This window comes from Labrus mixtus, chromosome 15 (assembly GCF_963584025.1).
Source record: "Labrus mixtus chromosome 15, fLabMix1.1, whole genome shotgun sequence".
NCBI lineage: Eukaryota > Metazoa > Chordata > Actinopteri > Labriformes > Labridae > Labrus > Labrus mixtus.
The window spans coordinates 4292605-4317622 of NC_083626.1; the positions used below are offsets into that span (position 1 = coordinate 4292605).

At 38.7% G+C, this 25018-nt stretch overlaps 1 protein-coding gene across 1 annotated transcript in view; it reads left to right on the forward strand.

Moving 5' to 3' along the window:
* Positions 1-25018, forward strand: part of celsr3 (cadherin, EGF LAG seven-pass G-type receptor 3) — a 103649-nt gene that overhangs the window by 59972 nt on the left and 18659 nt on the right. Inside the window, 11 exon segments of the mRNA XM_061058252.1 lie at positions 7912-8053; positions 10037-10157; positions 12089-12272; positions 13190-13291; positions 13392-13486; positions 14227-14436; positions 19745-19940; positions 22300-22491; positions 22571-22757; positions 23578-23745; positions 24182-24308. Coding sequence (XP_060914235.1) covers positions 7912-8053; positions 10037-10157; positions 12089-12272; positions 13190-13291; positions 13392-13486; positions 14227-14436; positions 19745-19940; positions 22300-22491; positions 22571-22757; positions 23578-23745; positions 24182-24308 — 1724 coding nt within the window.

The following is a 25018-nucleotide window of genomic DNA, read 5'->3' on the forward strand; positions in this document are numbered from 1 at the left end:
TTCTGACTGTAACAAATGTGTTCATTGTTATACTGCAAGTCATGCTAACTCCTGCAGGCTGTGACCGACATACAGGCCTCACTCCTTATTTTCTGCTTTCTGTCACTGTGTGAAGTCAATTGAGCCATATCCGGACTTCTCTTACTAAACCATATGTGATATGTGACTCAGTGGATAGTGTTGCTGTGTGAATGACCGTATGAGTTTGTAGCATCAGTGATTGTGTTTTTACAGAGGCTAGAACTGAGCGGGGTAAGAGTCTGAATATTTTGACAAGGTGAAAGAAGCCAGCTGACTCAGAGAGAGGAAAAGGGAATCATTATAATATGGCTATATCTGTGTGGGTGTGCGCCAGCTCTCTAACTGGGTTAAATAGATATTTGGGATGGCATAATGAGCTCTCATCCACTGAGGGAAAGAAACCGTCTGCAGGCTAACTACCAAAATCTCCTTAGTCAGGTGAAAATAATGAGGCAGAATTAATGTGATGAAGAAAAACCTGATTAGAGGAGATGTAGAAGAGTGAAAAGTAAAGAAAGAGAGAGGAGAGGGAAAGTAAACTGCAAAGAAAGAAGTAATGAATGAAAGAGAAGACAAAAGAGAACAATGGAGAAAAAAGAAAAGCAAAGAAGGAAGAAGAGAGAGACTGTGTGTAAATGATTAATGAAGAGAAAGAGGCGAATGACAGAAATAGTATAAACACTGAAAGTTTCGAGGCTAGATTGGGAAAGAGAAGAAAGAGGGCACGAGAAAGTCAAATCAAACAGCCTGAAAACACTGGTAACACATTTGGGAATAGATCCAGAGACTACTGGTGTATGCACATAGAGAGACACGCAAATCACAGACGTGAGAGATAATTGTCATGACAGACTCACACACAACAGAGGAGGAGTATTAGCTACTAATGCATCAGCAGACTACACCAACCAAGCAGAGATGACAAATACCAAAAGTATATTCATGATTAAAGAAGAGAGAGGGACTAGAGCTGGAACAGCAGGTTTAAGAAAAAGAAACATGTGAAACATCAGGTGAGAGAGTATGAGCAAAAGATGAATGTGCACGTTCACTTTTTTAATTTTTCACTGCCTCGATATTGATACTTTCATCCTTAGTATCATCTAGTACCTTCTTGTATTTTAGTCTTTACGCTCCCTAAACACATCTCTTATTATCTGGACTAACTGGTTAAAAATACAATCTTCATGTAACTCTGTTTCCTGTTTGCTTCTTCAAAACTTACATCAATTAAAGCTGTCACCGAACAATTTGTAAATGTTGTTTAGGGTGACTGGTTAGGGGAAATAAGAAAGCTGTAATTTGGTTTTGTTCATGTAGACTTTGACTCAAGGTTGTGTCACATGGCCTAAACTACACTGGAAATGGGGAAATATCACAAAAGTTTCCCTTGAATTTGAATAAATGTAAATGTCAGCGTGTATATGGGTTAGGTGTTGCTTTGCTGTTGCCACCAAACAGAGGAAAGCTCTATTTCAGCAACAAACAACACTTTGGGTTAAAGCCGGGAAGTTAGAGCTGAAAGCCAACTGAGTTTTATTTTATTCAAATGTGAGTCAGTGACTTTAGGAACATTTCAACTGCAGATGTCTGCATGTAAAGTAGGAATACCTTTGCACTGAAGTTGACTCGGTCACACCTCTGCGACTGAGCAAGCCGGAAGAAACTGCGGAAGAGAATTTCAAAGGCAAGTTTACGAAGAAAGAAAAGTTTGGAAACGAGAGCATGAGATTAAAGCGGAGGTGGAGGAGTGAAGAAGGGGCGAGTGAGTGAGAGAGTGTGTTACATGGAGGATGTAGTTCGTGAAAGTGAAGAGCCTCAGGCCTGAAAGCATGGAAGAGGAAGCACAGAGGGGCTGCTATCCCTGTAGCATCCTGCGCCAGCCCGCAAGCTAATGCTAACACACACACACACACACACACACTAAGCATTTGCAGAAACTTCACGTACATGCATCTATTTACTGTAAACACACACACACACACACACACACACACACACACACACACACACACACACACACTCATGATCATTATATTTCATCAGCTCAATGGGCATTAAAAATGGATTTTGTTTTAGAATGAATGCTGCTTAGAGACAAATCAAATCAATGTTTAATATAACCAGAACGAGAGAAAGAAAAGAGAGGTGCACTCTAAATAATTCTCTTTCATGTGTGTATTTGTGTGTGTATTTAAGCCTGATGCTAAAACTAGCCCAAGTGATTCTACCAATGAACTGACAGGAGGTCTGATTCGTGCACAGCCTCCAAGAAAACACACACAATAACATTTAGACACACTCACTGAGATGAGGTTCTGCATGACAAAGCACAGATACATCTGCTCTTTCATCCTCTGAATGTGTGTGTATGTGTGTGTGTGTGTGTGTGTGTGTGTCAGAGAAAGTATATTGTACTGTACAGTAGTGTGTGACAGCTGCTGCCTGTTGCTACAGGCTAATTTACTGCAGTGAAAATTTAATTTAATATGATAAATTACAGCCATGTTGATTTATGTCTGCTTCAGTTCCCCGAGTTGTTTAAAAATCCACTTAGTTGCAGCACATGTGGTAAGAATTAGTGTTTGACAACAGGAAACCTGGTAAATGTTTTTTCGGTGTTGCCAGATTTATTGAGTTCCATTTAAATAGTGATTAAAAACAGAAAGTGCCGAATAAATATTTCTTCAAAAGGAGTTTGTCAGAAATGTATATTTTATCTGAATATTGTTTTTTGTTAGTGATGCGAGGCTGCAGTATATTTAGCTCAGTCCCTCTGGGATACACGGGGAGAGATTTATGAGTTTCTGCCTGTTCTTTCCTGTTCAGACCTACAGTAGGTACCAGATCCTGAAGGTGCTGAATCAGGGTAAAGTTGTTCCCTGTCTGTGACAAATTGTTCCTCAGCTACAAATGTCATTTATTGATCTGGTTTGATAACAAAACTAAAACTATACAGGTATTTGGTAAGAGAGATAAGAGCGATGTGAAACCAAAATGCTGAAGTTAAAAAATAAAAAAAGCTTTATGGAGCTGAATAGAAATTAGTTGAGGGTCCCACAATGAGCGACTTCTCTCCACATTATTCTGTTTCAACCCTAACTACTTCTTATGAGATATTTCTGACATCCAAAACTTTCCACTGTCAGAAAGAAGAAAATTGGATACACACAGCGTAAATGGACGGTTCAGTGAGCACATGACTCATCTTTCTTTTCCTGATTGTCATCTGGAGAAATCAAGTTGATGTTGTGTGACAATTAAAGGTCCAAAGCCAGACATGACGGATGTGAGTCACTCGGGATGAGTGTATACAGCCGAACAGCCAAACCTTCTCTAAGGAAGCTGCGGGATCTGACTGTTACATATCAAAAAACCACATACACACATCTGATTTAGAGCCCTTTGTTCTCACAGATTCAAGAATCTGTTCAATATTGTTGTGACAAGGCCAGTGTCATTATAAGAGTCTGAAAACAGCCAAGGCTGCTGCCGCCTCTCTGTCAGTTGCCATGGTGAAAGTCTGAAGATGTATAGGATGGATAGAAGTGTGTGTGTGTGTGAGAGAGGGAGGGAGAGAGAAAAAGAGAGAGAGAGAGAAGGAGAGAGTGATCTTTTAATCATACCTGTTTGTGTTTGTATGTTGGTGAAAGGAACACTGTCGCGAATAATTGAAAATGGAAACAGTGCTGCTGTTGTCTTTACTCTTTTGTTTGTAGAATTCCTGATATTTTCAGGCAGACAGAAAAAGAAAGGATAAAGCAAATGAATTGAAAATGAAGGTTTCAGCAAGGAGGAATGGCAAGGACAGTGTGTGTTTCCATTGCAAATTACAACACCTGCAGTTTCACAAAGCAGAGAGAGAGCTTTAAAGAATAGGAGTCATTGAAAACCTTCTGTTGTGTCTAAAGCAGCCAAGGCCACATGTTTGAAAAGCAGTGAGAGGTGTCCGTATGTTTTGTGGACAAATGCATGAAAGCAGACCTCACACATACAGTATTTGTCCGCTGCAGAGGGAGGAATGCAGACCTCGACAAGCTGCACACACTCTTCAGTCACTCTTCAATCTATAGAAACCTCCTCTTTTCATTCCTGTTAAATTGAAGGGCAGCCTGAAAGCAAAACACACTTACTGGAGGGTGAAAGGAGATTGTATGTGAGGCTGAGACTTTTGTTGGAGAGACTGTCAACGCAATCAGTGTGACACTCTGGGCAAAATGTAATATCCTGTTGGAAAGATTACATGGCTTTTTATTTCACTTGATACGTTTATTATTCTTCATTTGAATATTAACATGAGTCTTGTGTGTGACGGTGTTCGTGTTACTGAGTGTCTCAAAAAGATAATGTCAAAATGAAAGCTTTAAAAACACATTTTCCAACACGTGCTGACATTTGCTTTAATGTCACAGGATCACGTTGTTAAAATTCTCAGTAACTAAAAGAACATTATGTGTATTTATAGAGCGAGACAACCAAACGACATCAGCCATGCATCATATCAGTGCAACGTTACTGTTTCACACCTTATGGCGAGGATCATAGAAACACTTTCAGTGGAGTGAACAGATGATTCCCTTTCACACACGCTCAGTTCTCAAAAAAATCTTCCACATGAAAACGCAAAACGCACTGTTAAGGCTGTCATGAGCATGCCAAGTCAACAACGACGTCCTTGACATGCTAAAATGTTCTCGCCATTCCTCTGCAATGACCATTTCATTTACAAAATTGTCCATTCAGGCTGCCGCCATCGTGAAATTTGAAGCTGTTAAGAAATCAGAAATCTAGCAGTAGATCTGGCGTATCTGCCGTTTTCTGCTAACAGCTAGACAGATTTCTGTCTTTTCAAAAATTGACGCAGACAGTGTGCTCTGTATTATTTATTGTACGAAATGAAAAGATTTCAGATTTCTCAAGCAATGCCCAAATGGCAGACTGCAGAAGGAAACGTGTTTGAACTAGTTGATAAGATAGGCTCAGTTGGTAGAGTCGGTCGTCTCTGAACCGGAAGGTCGGGGGTTTGTTACCTAGCTCCTGCAGCCACATGTCTGATGTGTCCGTGGGCAAGACACTTAACCCCAAATTACTCCTGTTGGTTCTGGGCATATGAATGTGTATGAATGGATTAGTTACTTCTGATGGACACTTTACATAGCAACCTCTACCATCAGTGTGTGAATGTGTAGGTGTGACCTGCGCTGTAAAGCTTTGTGTTGTCAGAAGACTAGAATAGCGCTCTACAAGCTCAAGTCCATTTACCATTTATCATTGATACACTGTGAATAATGTGATCAGAATTTATGCAAATATTCAATTAGAGTAGGTTTAACAAAAAAGAAAGGTTTATTTTATTTTATTAAAGGTATATGTATTTGTAATTATTTTGGACAACAAACATCCTGTGATGATTTTTTTAAGTAAAACCTAAACCTTTAGATGAGCTACATTTCTTGTCTTTGTCCCAGCTCTTAAATAATGAAATCATGCTGAGGTCAGATTCAGTGATGTGGTCAAAACTGATATCAGAAACGTATAAATGACACGTCTGTTTTTGTGTTTTCTGGCACATTTTACTAAATTAATACAATCAGTACTATCATTATCTTCATCAGCTGTCTCATGATGATCGAGTGTTTCTAAATTAATATTCATATCAGACAAAAGTCTGTTGAATTCTCTCAGGGCCCGTCTGAAAATTTGATCATTGGATTCAATGTTTTCACCATCCCACCCTGAAAGTGGGCACTTTAATGAAAGAGTTAATACAACAATCATGTTCTGTTTAAATGAAAAGTAGGTCTGGTTGAAAGGCCTTCTTTATTTGTGCTAAATACACCCCAAAGTGTGTGTGTGAAGCACTCAGCTGGAGTCATTAGATTAAAGAGGGGTTGTATGTGCTGCCCTGTATTACCATAGAAGAGGCTGCTGTGTTTGTGTGGAGTGTCTGGGGATTGCATTGAAGTGCATGACGGCTACGTTTACAGTGCTGCAGCGGCGCACACCGAAGTGCATAATGGGAATTGTTGTGTGTCTTTTGTGTTGTGCTGAAGTGGCTTGTTAAAGTATGCTGTCTTTGCTTTTTGCTCAGGCACATTTCTCTCTGTCTATTATGTTTGAGAGGTGTTAAATTATTTTCTTAAATGACCTGACATGTTTAAATCTATTTTTCTTTAGCTGATGTTTCTACCTTTCTTTACAAAGGTGATTGTACTTAAAGAGCTTCTGTTTCACAGTCACAGTCATGTACACATGTAGGCTTGATATATGTGAACATTTTGTGAATGGTAAGAAAAACGCACTTTGGACACGTTCTTTCGTCTGTCTTTTCTTTAATGCTTTCTGGACGGCGCTATCTCGCCCCTCCAAGGAGAACCAACAGATACTCAAACTCTTTTATCCCTTCAGCTGTCAGGCTGTTGAATTCTTTACATTTTTAATTGATTTACTGTATGGACTTCTATACATTTAGGTAACCTGTAAGGCGTTGTATTCATGAATTTCTAGATATACTAGATCTGGCTTTTCATTTAGCCACCTGTTGGTCTGTTGAACTCTTGTTACTGGCATGTGAATGTAATTGTCTGAATGCTGCTGGGACTTTTGTTTCCTTTATATTGTCTTGGCTTCTTTCAATGACTCAGTAGGCTGTGAAACTGAATTGCCTTTCTGGGATTAATAAAGTCGTCTTAATCTGGAGTTATTGGCTCAGGTGAACCCTGCACTTCCTCTTGTTTTAGCTGAAATTCACAGTTTTTCATGTATTTAATTTTATTTAAATTTCATGCAGACAAGCCTCTCCTTGTGCACTCTGCTGTAATGTGTATTATTTCCTAATCTATCGTGTTCTACTTGTCAGTGTTTGTGTCAGATCTGAAATAATTAATATTCTCTTTTGAAATCCTTTTCTAGAGCACAGATGTCAATTCTGTTCAGAGAAAGTGTTGCTTTCTGTGTGAGCAGACGATGACAGCATTTTAATGCACAGTTGGGTCTTGTTTTCCAGTGGTTGGCCCAGCAGGAGAGCGTCTGGAAAATGACATTTGTGTTTGATGTTTGAGATGTTTAGCTGTAAGGTGACAGGTTATTATATCCGGTACATGGAGAGTAAATGGAGCTCTGTTCTGCATGTTTAGATTTCAATAGTTGTTTTGTTGTGGAGCAGAATTTCATGGCTGAAAATGCCAGGGAAGCTCTTCACAGATATTTTGACTACCTGCTTCCTTTTATTTTTCTCACATGTCTTATTATTATATATTTTTTAAATAAATCATGTCAACTCCAGTAGTGAAGGACTAGAATATCAAACAGAAGTACTGCTCTGATATAAAAGTCAGGCAGATGTAGAACAACTCAACGTTTCTACTGCAAAGCCCTTAAAAACTGCATTTTTCTGCATTATATTTACGGGGTTTTCACACTTACTAGACTCTAAATAGTGTATATTTCAATGACTATGATCCATGCAGCAAATGGTATGAATTTGCAAAGTGATGTACTGTATCTCTCTTTAGTGTATATATAGTATGGATTGTATGTCAATGAAGCATATTTTGAACTTGAGCAATCATTGTCTAATAAACCTGTGACACTTCACCTGCCTGTAAATGCAATTATTTATCTTTGCTTTTAGGGACACAGTTACTCATGTAAATAACGTCCCCTCATCTGAAATCAATCTATGCACAGTTTTAATGTAAATAGTGTAAAACTATCTACCTTATGTCAATTATAGAGACTAGATGACTAGAATTAAATTCACTGTATGTGTACTCATACCTGGCCAATAAAGCTGATTCTGATTCTAAACTATTTCGAAATTCTTCATTTACTCTCTCTCTCTCTCTCTCTCTCTCTCTCTCTCTCTTGCTCTCTCTTTCTGTCTGACAGGTTACTATGGGAGAGGCTGCACCGATGCTTGTCATCTGAACCCGTGTGAAAACGAGGCTCAGTGCCACAGGAAGCCCAGCTCCTCCCATGGATACATCTGTGACTGTGGTGACAACCACTACGGACAGTACTGCCAGCACAGGTACAGCTACACACTGCACACACACACACACACACACACACACACACACACACACACACTGAACACACACAATCTGCTCAGCAGTGCACCTGAGAGAAGCTAACAATGTCTAAAGCTCTTTGATGCTGTTTGTTGCACAGCTAAGCTGCGTCCAAGCGTACGTTTGAGAGTGTGTGTTTGTTGGTAGCTTTAGTTCTGCCTTGTTGCCCCACATCTCCAGCCTTGCATGTAATCCACAGTGGGATGAGTGTAGACTTAACGTAATAACACACACACACACACACACACACACATGGAGGTTATCTGTGTGTGTTAAACTGTGTGAAGAGAGCATGACCCTGACCTAACCCCCCTCTCTGCTCTCCTTCCTGCCTGTCAAATCCACACAGCTTTAAATTAATGTCATCATGATCTTTTCTTGTCTGTGTGTATGTGTGTGTGTGTGTGTGTGTGTGTGTGTGTGTGTGTGTCTGTGTGTGTGTGTGTGTGTGTGTGTGTGTGTGTGTGTGAATCTTTTCTCGCTATATTCTTGTTTTCATGTGGACGGACCCCTTTATTGTTTTTTTCAAGGAGTGAAAGAACTCCGTTACTGTTTGATAACTCTGTGTGATTAAGAGACATTTTGTCTCATACTGCTAATTTTCGCAATTAATAGAAAAATAAACGCATTGGACTCAGTGTGCAAGGTGTCTGTGTGTAACATTTTCGAATTATGGATCCAAAAAGTGCTTCAGAAAAAAGTGGACTCAGCGTGCAAAGGCATTTACTCTCTTTTAATTTTCCCTGATATGTTTCTTCTGCCTGTCTTCTTCTGTCATTTAGCCTCTTTTATCCTAAATAGAAATGTCAAATGTGAAATTTGGCACATTTATCAAAATGTTTGATGGATAACATATCTATTGATTATGGGTTATTCAATTTAAAGTAAAATAATATTTCTACTTCTCAAATGTGATGATTTATTAAAGTAAACATAATCCCAGTTAAAGGCAGATTCATCTTATAAAGAAAGGTGATACATAAATGTGTAATAAATGAACAGGATGAAGTTTTCTTTTATTCCACCTCTATTTGGTGTTTTGTGGTGAAACAGCTTATTATAAAGAGTCCCATCAGTTGTAGAAGGTTCACTCCTCCCCCTTGTCAGGATCAGACAGAACATTTTTTTTGTCTCTTCTTTTCAGCCCTATAAGCAGCAGATAATACACAGCAGGCAGTGAAGCTTCCTAATGAAAGTAAATTCTGTCATGAGATGTAATAAAAAACCTCTGGAGTTGATCCTAATATTCTATAAAGAGCACTGATATCTGACTTCTGTCTGCTAAACTTCCCGTGAGGAGCAATAAAGAGATGCACACGAGAATCAGCATTAGCCTAGCTGAGCAGTTATCTCCTCAGTGATCCATTAGACGCAGAGAACAGAGGAAGCGCACATTAATTGAAAAAGAGAATGAAAGAGCCAAGTGTTGAATAAACCAGAGAAATTCTGTTGTTTTAGAAGAAACTGTCTAAATCCTGCACACATTTTAATGAATGAATAGTTACAAGATGTTTAAAGGAGCGGAGGAGCCACTGTGTGTGAACAACGTGAAAATAGTGTTAGTGATGATTTCAATTTTTTTATATGCATCTTCAGGGTAAATAATAAAAGGCTTCAGGATTGTGTTATTGTATACATGTCAACTACTGTTGTTGGACTTTAATGACTCAGTATATTCTAAAGTGTTTGCTAAACTGGATATTATTTCAACACCTTTGTAATGAGATCTTAAACCCTCTCACCCCTTTTTCTCTGGTCTGTCCCTACTTTCATATTTTCTCTCAGTTTGATCCCGCTCTAGTTGATTTTTTCCCCACTCTCATTGTTTTTTAAGCATTTGTTCTTAAGAAAAATAACTTTTACAAGTTTTAGTCTTGGTTTGTTGCTCTGTCGCCTGCTTTCCTTTCCCCACCCTTAACGACTGTTGTTGTGTTTCTGTGTAGAATTGATCACCAGTGTCCCAGGGGTTGGTGGGGATCTCCGACCTGTGGGCCGTGCCACTGTGACACTAATAAAGGCTTCGACCCCAACTGTAATAAAACCAACGGACACTGTCACTGCAAGGTAACCAGGAAACACACAAACATGCGGTTCAACTTTCAGGCATTTGTGTTTGGAACGCTAATTCTTATGCAACTTCCCAAAGAGTCTAAAGATAGGATGACAGAAATTACAAGACTTTGTGTATACTGTATGTTCGTTCTTGTTTCCCCCAATCTGACAATCATCAAAATAAAACAAGCTCTAAAAAAACAACAGCACAAAATAAAAACACAGACTTGTCTGAGGTGCATAGTTGTATGCTCCATTCATAAACAGATCTGTCGCTGTGACAAATATACTCTTGTAGAAGAAAGAAAGACTAGTGCCTCAGTGGTAAAAATGTGATCAAGGCTGATTGAAACAGAAAATAATGATTATTAATTATAGTACAGAGCCTGTTTTATGAGGCTGCAGAATCAAATGGTTATTTTTTTATTTATTGGTAAGTAGTATTTGTCTTGTAACTGAGCTGTAAATCTATTCAAATGTGACTCAGTTACTCTTACATTGTCACATCGAGTCGTCTAATATCAGAAGGATCAGAAGGACAGACCCTTTGGCTGGAGTTTAACCCAGACTCCCAGTAATCATCTGACCCTGTGATGGTCTGATGGGCTAAGATGGCTGTGTCTTTAATCTGAATCTTTAATCTCTGATATCGCCCTTGAACAAAGCACTTAACCACATGTTTCCCTGCGACCTTTGGCTTCTTGTTCTTTATTTTCCCCCCAAAAATTAGGCTTAAAATAAAAGATAAGTAGATAACGTTCTGGTCTCGGCTGGCTCACACAAACTGAGAAAGATAACAATAAGATAAATATTATATAATATACTGAGGATAAAAATCATCCACACTGCAAAGAGAAGAAAAAAAACAGTTTGACGTTGCAAATTAAACCTACAAAGATTCACAACTGGCAGTAGTGACATGATGACAAATTGCACAACCCCATCATCCTACTTTATCTGCTGTTGAGAATCTTAATGGACAAGGCACTAATTATGTTTATAGAAGTTCAGCTCGCTCTGAGGGACCATAAATCTTCTACACAGCTCCCAGTAATATCACGGTATATATTTTAAGGAGGCTTTCTCCATGGTGAGGAATTTACAAAAATCACAACTAGTAGTCATACCATTTCCTGACTTCATCCATTTATTCTGCATCAAGAATTACATTTCGCTATTCTGTTAAAGAGATTCTCCTTTAACCTCTGAGTGCATTAATAATCAGCAGTTAAAATACCTAAAACTAAATGAAACCTTACCTAACAACCAAATGAAGAGCAGCCTGTTCTTAGTTTGACGCTCAGGCGACAGATTACTTTTGAATTTTACCTTAAAACACCAACATAAAGCTGTGACAGATTACAGTCTTTTCTACTATGATCTTCTTCTGTTTGGTTATAACTAGCTTACCTTAAACATCCCCCTGTACATATGGTATAATGTGTACAAACACATTCAGAAAGATTACACACTGATTTATGTTTCATATGGTTTACTAAATAACATCTTCTCTTTCAAAGTCTGTTTTCTTTCATTCTTTCAAAAGTGTAAATTCTTGACAAAGCTTTGACTTTCACAAATCGCAAACAAACTACTGTTAATACATAATTTACTACAGTGAAGCTGAAACATCTAAGATAAGCAAAACACCCAACAGAGTGGAGTGGGACTTTAAAGAATGAAAGTGGTGCTGTTTCATGTGGTTAGATATATAATCTCATACAGGTTAAACAAAATACTTCACTTCTTTCCTCACACATAGTCTATGGGTTGTTTCTCTTACGACAGTTGTGTCCTCTTTTTGTTTCATTGTATTACTCTTACTCTTGAGTACATGGTGATGTAATCGCTGACTCTATTTTTAGCATGGGGACATTTTACATTCCTCTGACTGTGTTTGATACCTCGTTAATGTTTATGTGTGTGTGTGTGTGTGTATCCAGGAGTTTCACTACCATCCACGGGGCTCTGACACCTGTCTGCCATGTGACTGCTACCCGGTGGGTTCCTTCTCGCGCTCATGTGACCCAGAGACCGGCCAGTGCCAGTGTAGGCCAGGTGTGATTGGTCGCCAATGCAACGCGTGTGACAACCCCTTTGCTGAGGTCACAAATTCAGGCTGTGAAGGTGAGAATGCCTTTTTGTTTTTTAAAATGTAATATCTTGTTTTCCTTTAAAATTCTCTCTTATTTATTGATCAGGGTGCTTCATCTTTTATTAAGTAATTTGTCTTTGTGCTCATCTTCACGTCTCACACACTGACACACACACACACACACACACACACACACTGCAGATTTGATTTCACTGCTGGAATGAAATTTCCCCGACAATAAAAGTACCTTGCCTCACAGGAGGCACCAAGATAATGTGTCAAAACATGTTTTTTTTCATGTTTGAATAAACAGCTACTCTATTGTCATGGTTAAAAATGTGTCACTATCTTAAATCTCTTTTGTGGTGTGTTGACAAAAACTGTCTGCTTCATCTACATTCAATATTAAAGCTTTGTCTGTGCTGTTCTCCAGCAAAGAGAAAAATCATCCAAATGGTTCCATATTTTCTTTAGTTTTGTTTTCTGTAGCTTGTGTAACTTGTCAGGTGGGACAGAAAACAGTATCCAGTGTGATTTTAAATGCAATTGTCAAGTTGGATTTAAAAGCAGTGTTCAGACTGTGAATTATGAACTGAGACAAACAGGCATGATCGGAAAAGATTAGTCACTGCCGAGCTTTTAGCATTTTTAATCATAACTGTGTAATTATAGGATTTCATTTTCCACTGTAATCTTTTCTTTTCTTTCACACTAGAAGACATGGTTGATTGTATTCTTCTTCTATTTAACATTTTCTCTCTTTATCAGCTTTGTTTTCTTCTCTGTTCAGAAAAGTCACTTTGCAGGTTCCCTATTCTAATTACTTCCTTTAATTTGTAGCTGAGTTCCTATTCTCACACAATGTGTGACTTTTTGTTTTGTTTATTAATTAAAAAGTTCAATGAGCAGATAAGTCTGATTTTTAAATAATGTGTTTTGTTCTCTGCAGTCATCTATGATGGATGTCCAAAGACCATCACTCAGGGGATCTGGTGGCCTAGGACCAAGTTTAACCTCCCTGCTGCAGTGCCCTGCCCCAAAGGCTCTGTCGGTCTGTACAGGACGTTTAAACACTAAGATACTAATGTACAATCGATGGCAGTTTTGAACATTAGTTCATTTTTATTTGCGATGTTCTCTCCTCGTTACAGGCGCAGCCATCAGACACTGTGACGTAGAGAGAGGATGGCTGGAGCCAGACCTTTACAACTGTACCTCACCTCCATTTGTGGAGCTCAATGCTGCTGTATGTATTCCACTTACATCATTAAATACATGTTCTCACAGGTCACAAGCCGAACTGTCTGGGAAAGTGGTTAACCATCCCTGTTTTTGGTAAAGTGCTTGTATTGGTTTGAGTATGTACATCTTTGACCTTATTTAGATCCAAATAATTCTTAAAAGCATATGATTAAAGGTAAATATGTAAGATATTTACTGAATGAAATCATAAAAAGTGCTGGATTCTCTGACAACAATGCAGCAGACAGCATGTCCTCGTAAGTTTAGATTCTGGTCTGGACTGCTCTGTATTTATTTTGTCTGGAGAAGGTGGAATACGCTTTCAAGGCTCCCCCACACGGCTGCCCCCCCCCCCCCCCCCCCCCCTTTCCCCTCGGTCTCAACAATGAAGCTTCCGTGTCTGTGACATGGCAACCCGTGTGCAAATTGATTCAAGGGAGGAGGGGGCGGGGTCTCTCTCGAATTCGGACTGCAGTATCCATAGTTTTCTATCTAATTTAAATGTCCAAGGACAGACCAAGAATAGAAGTAAAAGGTTCAGGACGCGGGGGTCTTGCAGTAAACTTGTAGACTATTTGCTTGAAGATATAAAATAATAATATGAAGATGCTTAATATGATTACATGTGTGTGTCGGGTATAATGCAAACCTGCTGCATACAGAAAATGTTGTATAATATTTCAGTAATTCTTGAATAAATGTTTAGATTACTTTTTCATATTTTGCTCCTCTCTGTGTGTCTAGCTTGATTCTCTGGAGCGTAATGAAACGGAGCTGAACACAATCATGGAGAAGAAACTTGCACACCAGCTCCGTGATGTCACTGAGGCTACTTCTCGACTCTATGGCAATGACCTGCAGATCGCCGAACGACTGCTTTCCCGCCTGCTGACCTTTGAGACCCAGCAAAGTGGCTTTGGACTCACCGCTACTCAGGATGCACATTTCAACGAGGTAAAGGAAGAACACACCATTTTCTATTTCTGTCGTCCTTTTTTAGGTCAAAGTTACATATCTGTTATTCAGTTGTTTATACATTTCAGTGAAATGGTAATCAGGGTGTGGAGACATATTTGATTTTTATCAGTGGTGCTTGTTGGAAGTTAAGAGTCACCTTTCTTACTACATAAGGAAAGCCCTGACAAGATTTCACAAGGAAATTATTTTTTATTTTCAACTTGCACAACAAGCAGGACCTAATGTGCAAGAAAGAGGTTCAAACTTGTTTAATTAGTTGTTGCATTGACGTAATGATGTTTTTAAAGGGTCAGCATATCACACTAAAACCAAAAATATTGATAAAAGGTTCTTTTGAAAGATATAAAAAAATGGTGGCATGTTGTTAAATAGAATGTAGGCTGTATAGCGACATGTGAAGCCTATAATTAGTTGGTGCTGAATTCATAGTTGTCACTGTGTTGCCAGCTCTTCAACAGTCTTAATTGGAACTGTCAACCAAGAGAAATATGAATAACAAGCTGATCAACATGATGAAATTGTATCTCCAACGGTGATAGACAATGTCAATTTTAAGGTTAAATATTCTGCCATAACATAAAGATATTAGCATGTATGGATATAGAAAAGATAAGGAAAGAACTGCAACCACACACTATCTCAGATTGTAAAAAAGACTTTGACAATCTACCAGGTGACTGAAGGTGCTGCTGTTATTTAGAGCAGTAGACATGACTGATAGACTGTTCCTTTACAGGCTACAGGCCCTGTTAATAGATATTACAACTAGCTGTATTTTTTTCTGAAAAGGGAGCTGATGTTGCTATGGCAATGCAGCCATGGTAGGTCATGAAATATTGCCACTTGTCATCTTCTTGTATTAACTGACGGAGTGAAATATTACCTGACACGGCTGAATCAGCTGAGGATGCAGGGGCTGACAGGATAGAAAAGAGCTGGGATCATTTAAGCATGTTTGCATTTTGACATAAAGGTTCTAAGAGACATCTTCACATGTTACTTTGGAAATTTAGGTGACAGGAAATGTGTTGTAGATACAGTTAACAAATGACATGTCACTATAGAAACAGTGATGGTAATGTGACACCCTGTCACCCTGCATGCTGACAATACTGCATATATATCTTCATTTACAAACAGAAATGTAATATTAAACTAATTTATTCCAACTTGTTTCAGTATTTATAACCAGTAGTAGTATTATTATAAGAATGAGTTTTATGTCACTTAGAGGTGAGAAATGGCATTTAGTGCTCACATTTTTTCCACAGTTGTTAAAGGGATACATTTAATAATTTTTGCTAACAGAGAAGATTGTATGTTTATACATTTTTGATTTACTTTTGGAGTAAGAACTTGGGCTGGGTTAAAACATGTATGTGTGGTTGTCACATTTTATCTTCTGTGTATCATTTTCATTCAGTTTAAGTTAAAATTGTGACAGTCTGAGGTGAAAATAACATTAAATTCACTCACATTTAACCCATTTAAGAAACACCTGTTGCACCAGCTGAATTCCCATTCACACAATGTGGCTCCAGTTAGTGTATGACACATTAAACCAAGATGTTAACATAGTACAGCGTATGATTTAAAAAAAAAAAAAAAAAAGCATAAATAAAAGATTTAATCAGGTAATAACCCCATTGAGATCATAAGGGTGACCTGGCCAAGAGGGCAGCAGCACACGTCATAATAAATATTACATGATTAAGAGACAGTTTACAAACAATAAATTAAGATAAAACAACAATTACAATGTGCAAATTGGTTTACAGATAAGGTGCAGAGTCGTGATGACAGATTACAATTCAAAAACACAGACACTGTCCAACTGTCTCGTGTTTTTTGTCTTTTGTATTGTTTTATGATGTCCATCTTTTTACACCCAGCCTCTGTCAGACACTGACTCGTTTAATTAGATTTAATTTATCACCCATGTTAAATAAGTCACTGTTCAGTAATAACTCATATACTTTTATAAGATATCTTGAATGAACATGAATAATTAGTTTGGTCAGTCAAAATGATCAAAGGCACCAAATACAGTACATAGCTTTGTAGCATCAATACATCATTTTTTTCTATCAAGGACAGTTGCTATAGAAACCCAGCAGTAGCATTAATGATATCCTACAGTGAGTAAAATGAAGACCTTTCCTGCATGGCATGTCACTGAATTATCTCATCTGACAGCAAACAAGAAATATTGCTCTTATGGTGTGACAGGTGGTTGGCTGCTTTACAGCCATGATATCTGATAGCAGAATAAGTACTTTTATTGTCATCTGCTGGTTTCTGAACAAATAACCTCCACTTGTCTGTCGTCTCTGATGTGACCTCGACCTCTGACTCTCATACAGTCCCACCTCTCATCATCTCCAGTTAATAATCTATCCTGAGCCCCTTTATTTTCTCAACTATGGAAATGATAATATAATATATCTGATAATACTTGACACCTGACTTCAAACACCGGCTATTAGGCCAGGCTAACAGGTAATGTAGAACACTGTTACTATAGTAACCACGCAGCATTAACAGAGCCCTGTGGCTGCAGGAGAGACAAAGGAAGTCAGGGAGGAAATTGCTTTTACATCACTAATGTAGCGATGAATAGAGAAAGAGGAAACCTTCTCATGTTCATGCTGGGATCCAATCTATGTAGCTACTACTGTACCTCCAGACCTGTCTCCTTAAGGACAAAGCACAGATGTGTTTTTAAGATGACAGGGATCACATAGTTTACTTTCTGTACTGCACAGTGGTTTTGGTTATGTGATGATTTCTCAAACTGTTCATCAAAAGCATGAACAAAGGTTTGATGATGATGATTATAGAAACTAGCATGTGATGTGATAGGATATTTTCTGAGTAGTTGTGATGTGACAACATGTTGCTGTTTGACTTGCTCATTTAATTTGTTTGTTGAACTGATTGGCACGATTTATGCTCCAACCTGTCATCTGCGCTGCTTCTTCTTTCTCGTCTTTTTAAGTCTCCTCACGTTTTTCTTTGTTGGTCTCTGCTGTGTTTCACCCTCTTTCTTTTCATTTAATAAACACATGCAGAATGAGCTCCTGTGGTGTACAGGCCGCTCTGCAGACAAATATTCACCTTCACATTTTTTTATGGAGAAATATTAATATAAGGTATCTGAGTGACTGACTTCCTTTCAACAAAACCACAACGTCGTAGGAAGAAATAAAAGTAAACTAGACTTGTGTTAAATATGCTTTTTCAAAATCACAGGCAGCGTAGATTAATAGTTAAAAGTGGTGTTTGTTGCTTTCATCAATCTGCAACTCTTCACTACACAGTGTATCTGCATCAACAGGTAACACAACCAAAACATATTGTTGTGAAAAATGTGGTGCAAATAAATGTAAATAGATATATTATGTTTAATTAGTTTTCAACAGAATGTTAAATAATGTAAAGACAAATTATCAACAAATCTGTGCAGGCTTTGTGTGTGAATGTTGTGTTGCCATCACGTCATCCACTCACCTCAATTATTCATTTTCCATCTTATCACTCCTCTTTCTTATTTTTTTGTCTTAACCTTTTTTTTCTGCTGTTTCCCGTATCTCTGAGCCGAACATAAGCTTCTCCTATAGCTTCTTTTCTTCCTCATTCTCTTTCATTTCATATCGCCTGGCAACTTACATAGCCACAATTCCTGTTTCTGATCCTCACTTCCTGTCCCTGTACAATTCACTACTTTCTTTCTATACCACACTCTTAAGTCCTTTTCTTGTTTGTCTGAAGAATTTCTTGTTTATTTCTTCTCTCCAGAGCATTATGAGATATTGCAGAGGTTTATTGGTTTTGGTGCAGTCAGACTGCAAGGAATTATATTGAGCACTTTTACTCCCTCTCTCTCACACCCTCTTCTTTCTCTCTCTGACATTCTCCTTTTTTTGTTCATAACATTTTGCGAGGCTGTTCATTTGTGACTATCTAGGCTATCAGACCTCCATCCAGAGTCAAACGAGTTTAAATAAGGGCACTGCTCACATCAGGGTGGTTAGACTTGCTATAATTGGGGTCAAAACTCGTTCGGATGTTTTTATCTCTGGCGTGGTTCTCGTCATTATAGCTTGACAAAATGCTTTACAATGAGGAGAAAATCAGATTTCTTCTCTCCTTGACCCGTAGCCTTAGACTTTGTTTCCCACACAAGGACAATACGTGAACGGGCCTGGCAGATATATTTAAGGTTGCCCAAGTATATTTCCTGACATTTTATTGGTTTAATCCATAAATTCAGAGAGGGCGAGCGAGATGCAAACCTGAGCGAGAATGAGAGAGAGAGAGAGAAAAAGAGAACGTGAGAAGACCGTAGGTCCTTCCCATATGTCCCAATTCACAATTGTGTTGCTAGTACGTCTCATTTTAAAACTGTAGCTTCTTATGCTGTTTAATCATTTCCTGCAGCTTTGATGATCATTGTGATGCACGTCATATGCTTCATCATCAATAGACAAAGCGTGGATCCCCTGATGTGATACCTGAATATTGAGTGAAACATCTCAAAATGCGAGTATTGTACTTTAGCAAACATACTGCTGGTGAATATTGTCAAAACACACAATAAACAAAGCTACAGAATGAGGCAAGGTGGGACAAGCTGCTGTGTATGTGAGCGTGTGGGAGGATGAAGGAGAGAGGAGAGGAGCAGGTATGTGTGGTGCGTGTGTGTGGGTGGGTGTGTGGATAAGAGAATAGAAAGGGAATGGCTAATATGAGCAGATTTTGGCGTTTGTTCAACGGAAATAAATTAGATTATGAAGCACATTGAATATATATACAGACCTAATATTAACATATAACCTTAACTAGTAGAAAAGGTTACTTCTGCATACTTTGAGCATTTTATGGGGTCGCAGTACATTATGAGTAGTTCTACTCTTTTAAATTACCTCACCTTTTTGATATGAGCAAAAAGTCACAACCTAACCACTTCTTTACTAACCTGATAATACTTTCTTTCTCCATGTCTAAGCCTGACTCCTCTTCCTCAATCAGTCTTTAAAGAGAAACATTTTAAGCAAACAATGAAGGTTTTTTTTTTATTGTGAAAACTTGGATAGTTTGTGTACTTTTTTACTTCTTTATCTCTTTCCCTCTCTTAGATCATAGGGGTGACACATGTGTTACTCTTTCTGACTTGAACATTGTATTTTTGCTTCAATAACACAGGCAGAAACTGTAATTATATCATGTTTTATCATGTTTGCTTATTTACGTCTTTTAATTGCTGATCTTCTGCTTCTTCCAGAACATTGTCCGAGGTTGCAGTGTGCTGTTGGGTCCTGGTACCTCTGGGCTTTGGCGAGCTATCACTCAGAGTCAGAACCACCTAGGCGGGGGTCCGGCTGAGTTGACGGAGCTGCTGGAGCAGTACGCCCAGAATGTAGCCCAGAACATGAAGCTCACCTACCTCAACCCTGTGGCGCTGGTTGCTCCAAACATAGGTGAGTTCAGAATGACTGCACACACACACACACACACACACACACACACACACACACACACACACACACACACTCACTGAGTCACAGACAGTCAGACATGATACAAACAATAATCCCTAGTCAGACGCAATAAAAGAGAATAAGACAGTAATAAAATCGTAATCTTTACACACGATTTGCAGCGCTTTTCCCATAATGCTGTAAATCACTGCTGTGAAATCAGCTAGAATGACTCATTGTAAAGCGGGAGATGAAAAGCGCTAATGCAAATGATGATGGCAGAGCCACAGAGCTGGCAGCAGCATTCCAAATTTCACACTCTCGCATCCACACACACACACACACACACACACACACACACACACACACACACACACACATACTTTGCAGCTAATGCTTTGAGTACATGCACAAAACGCCTTCAGCACTGTAGCACTAGCCAGCATACATCATTTAGATTTACCGGTGCCAAATCCTATCAAGATCACACACACAGTGACACAAACACACACACACTTGAACATGTACATGCACAAAACACACACAAACACTGACTGACTGAAGTTTATAGTTACACTCTAATAAAAGACTTGAAATATGTATCATTTTAAATAAACAGAGAGCATAACATGCTTTGCTGTCACACACACACACAAACAAACAAACAAACAAACACTCTGCTCACACAGATTTACTTTATAATGTACATTGGTAGGTTTGGCCCTCTGCCCTGTGTCATTTGGTTTCTGGCATCATTTCTCTTGTACATATATGCTTTTTACACTTTTTTCTTCTCTACAGCAGTGTTTAAAAAACTGTTCATTTTTTTGGACCACTGGCAACAACCAGAGTTGTTGAAATAGCAGCAGCAGCTCTACAGCGATAAAGCTAGACTGTGACGTTCACAATCAGATAATGCTCTTAGCTACCCACACAGATTAAATTCATATACAATACCACACACCCAAAACATAAAAATAATCAATAACCAATCACTGAATCTTGCCTCACAAGCCTATTCCACTGTGATCCAGTAACTGACTTGAAAAACCACAGGCTCGCTTGCAAAGCATTGGCTGCTATTTTCTGTAACTCTTATCTTCCATGTTAAAGCTTCCCCTCTGGAATACAGCCAACATTCTGTTAAATAACCTTTAACTGGGCCTGATGCAGATTCCCAGATGGAGAACTTAGAAGTAGGAGTAGCAATAAAGGCAGTAGCAATAAGAAGTATAGCCAGTGCTGAATTTCTCACTCCTACACATTAAAACAGACAGTTGGGATAGTGTCAATAATCAGGGAAAGGATATAGATGAGCCTGACACACACCCATCTGTTAGCTTCACATAAATTAGTTCCTTTTAAAATGTGTTTTGTGGTTGTTGTTATTTGAATGCCAAATCTCCATTTTTGTCCGTACTAATGGACCATTTGTTTAGCTTTAAAAATGGTCATTACAGACTTTAAAATCAGAAAACAGATTCATATTCTCCACATACAGACCGGCACACACCCACACACACACCCACACACACACACACACACACACACACACACACACACACACACACACACACACACACACACACACACACACACACACATTACACATGTCTTTTGTAGTCACAGTGAGAGATTTCTCTCATCTCTTTGTATTGAATGTGGTTCCTCGTCTGTTTGCTGGATCAAGTGTTCACTTGTTTAAGAACCCTCCATATTGACCGTGTACCTCTGGTTGGTCACCTCATTTCCCATAATTCAACAGTTCCTCTGGCTCTGTCTCTGTGTGTATGTGTTTATTGATTCTGTACTGACTCCTAAGTCCACAGGGAATAAAGTGGTGTATTGACAGAGGCAGTTCAGGTGTGACCCTACATTGCTTGTGAAAATGAAAATGAGTTGTGAATGTGAGATATCATAATTCTAATAACACAATTTTGAGTAAAATTTTGCTCCTTGGAAATCTTCAGTGTTGTGTAGATTTTTGTTTAAGGAGGCTGCTTTGTTGCTTAAAACAATGTACAGTAAAGGGATGTTTATGAATGATTATGGTCATATTATTTTTGATGTAGCTTTCAAATTTGCTGTTGGAGCAGCAAGTTTTGCATCAAGACATATTTAACACTTTATTTTTGAGACATTAGAATTAATAGTATTTCAAACAGGGTGTATATAAATCATGTTTATTAGTTTACAGCTTGCCCAACGTCAGTAAGTCGGTTAGTACTGATAGTTAGTGATTTTCCACATATGGTTTTTATAACCTGATGTGCAACATGAAAAGTAATGAAAGAGAGACTTGAGTCGATAAAGACATCAGTGTTCATGTCTACTTTTTTCCTGCTTTTTTCTTCATCAGTCATGAATCTAGACCGTATCGAGAACCAGACTCATGTGAGGCGCCGTTTCCCACGTTACCACACTAGCCTGTTTCGCGGCCAAGCTCCGTGGGACCCTTACACCCATGTGATACTGCCCCCTGCTGCCCTGGTGCCACAACGACAACAACAACAACACAACTGGAAGGAGAAGGAGCGGACAGAGAAAGAGCGTAAGAAACAGACGTATAAATTAAGATTGTAAGTGGCTGAAATTAAGAGAAGATACTCACACAGACTTCTCTATTTCAGCTTCAACCCCACAGAACGCTGGTTCAGCCCCCGTCAGCATCTCAGCCAATCAGACGGGAGAGTACACCGCAGCCAGACGGGCAGTTTCTATGCCTGAGCCGCCCATCACCATCGTAATCATGTTGGTCTATCGCAGTCTGGGCGCCGCCCTCCCTCCCAAGTACCACACAGACAGACGAGGAGTGAGGTAGGAATCAATCACTCTCTGAACAATGGAAATCAGATTATAGCACATCTGGATCCTTAAAGGGAGGGAACATATTGGATTTACAAATCTGGATTACCCATTGTGTTTTTTGTTAAACAGGAAACCTTAAAATCCCTGTTATATAATTCATTTTGTCTGCAGATAAAACAAAATGTTCAAGACATCTTAAAGTGGGTTGCAGTTGAATTCAACTGCAACCTGCCAGAGTTTAACACAGACATGATACCATTAATCACTTAGTCATTTAACATGATAAGGGTGAGAAAAACAGGAGAACACCAAGGGCATCTTTAAACTGTTTATTTTGTGTGTCCAAACTACAAAGGTTTGTATTAACGGTGCTGTGAAACACGCAAAGAAGCAGGACATCCTCATATTTGAATATGGAATTAAATATGATTTATATGATCGATGTTATGTGTTTTTATATACTCAAAATTGTATTCAATTTATTTTTTGGGAACTTAACCAACATGTTAATTGAGTTTTTGATTCAACACTTATCATCTACCTGACATCTTATTCTCACTTTTCTCTCTTTGACTCTTTATTTGTCCTCTCCCCTCCCGTTTCTCTCCCCATATGTTCTTCCTCTAAACACTTCAGGGCTTAATAACAGAGTTACAAACTGTCCATGTTCAGTAGGTTTCAATGAAAAGTCATTCAAATCCCTTCCAATCTCTTTCTCATTCCTGTCTACTTGCTTGTCTTAGCCTTTTTCACCATCCTCACCAGGATATCAAACTCTGCCTCGATCTCATCTATGATATATATGTTAACCCTGCGCTCTCTCCTCCAGGCTTCCCAGACACCCGGTAATGAACTCCCCGGTTGTCAGTATTTCTGTCTACAACAACCAGACGTTTGTGGCTGGACACTTGGACCAGCCCATTCTGCTTGAGTTCAAGCTGCTGGAGACGGCAAACCGCAGCAAGCCCCTGTGTGTGCAGTGGAACCACAGCAACCAGTGAGTGCAGATTACAGTGAACACTTGTGAATATATTCCTTAATACACAATGTGAGTTTTCTGTTAGAACTGTAAAAACCTCAGCTTTGTAGGAACATAAATCATTATGGGAAATTACAGGAAAGTGACTCACTGTGCTTGAGGTTCTGGTTTTAGATCCCAATGAGAGGTCAGAAGACTGGAAAATAGCTTTACAAGCTTTAGTCCATTTACCATTTACCATAACACAAATGGACGTTTACTGAAAGAAGAACATTTCAAACTGACACACAAGCAACATGCACAAATACAACACATTTCCAAATCCAGTAAATTGAATTATTCAAATTGAATACAGCAAGATTTTTCATTATTTTTTACCTTTGTTTCATTTCAAAACTGATCTTTATTTATAACTCCCTTTATCTGCTTCTCTTTCTCTCTTTTCTCTCTGCAGGTATGAGATAGGTGGTTGTTGGACAGTCAGGGACTGTATGGTGGTGTACAGGAACACCTCTCATGTCCGCTGTCAGTGCCAGAGACTGGGCACATTTGGCGTGCTGATGGACAGTTCACACAGAGAGGTTAGTGTCAGGGTAGAACTTCTTAAAGACATATAAGCCACATATTTATTATAATGCAGTACATCCTTTTTTAGTTTACTGTCAGGGATCCTGCAGTGCAGAAATACTTTTGTACACCAGTGTGTCAGTTTTTTTCTTTTTGATGTTTAACGTCTTATCTGATGATTGCTGGATTTAGTGTAGAAGTTTCAAATCTAGAGATTTAAATCCTGCCTGACACTCTAAAGGCTAAAGGAAGCCTTGTTCCAGCTGTAGAAGATTTTCACAGTTTAATACAAAAAATCACATCCAGCACACCCCAGCATACTAAGAGATGATGTATCAGATCTTTGTCAAACAGAAACAGGAAACGTGGCACAGAAACCTCATGCCTAACAATGAATTAAAAGTCGGACATTTCTCCAAAGGTATATTATACATACATTACACATATTATACATACAAGGAGGTACCTAAATGACATGTTTATTTGTCATTGTTTGTCCAGTACAATTTGAAATAAACTGTTGCTGGTGTCTGCTCTTTTTACAGCAGCATATGCTTCCTCAATGCAGTGATGAATCAATTTTATATTTCATATGCAGACAGAAGATAGAGTTCTGCCAGCTTCCTCCATCTGGTCTCCAATTTGTAAAGATACTTTTCCTTTTTGCTGCTTTCGTTCTCTCTTGACAAAAAGGTGTAGTTTAACAGGTCTGATACAGAGGTCC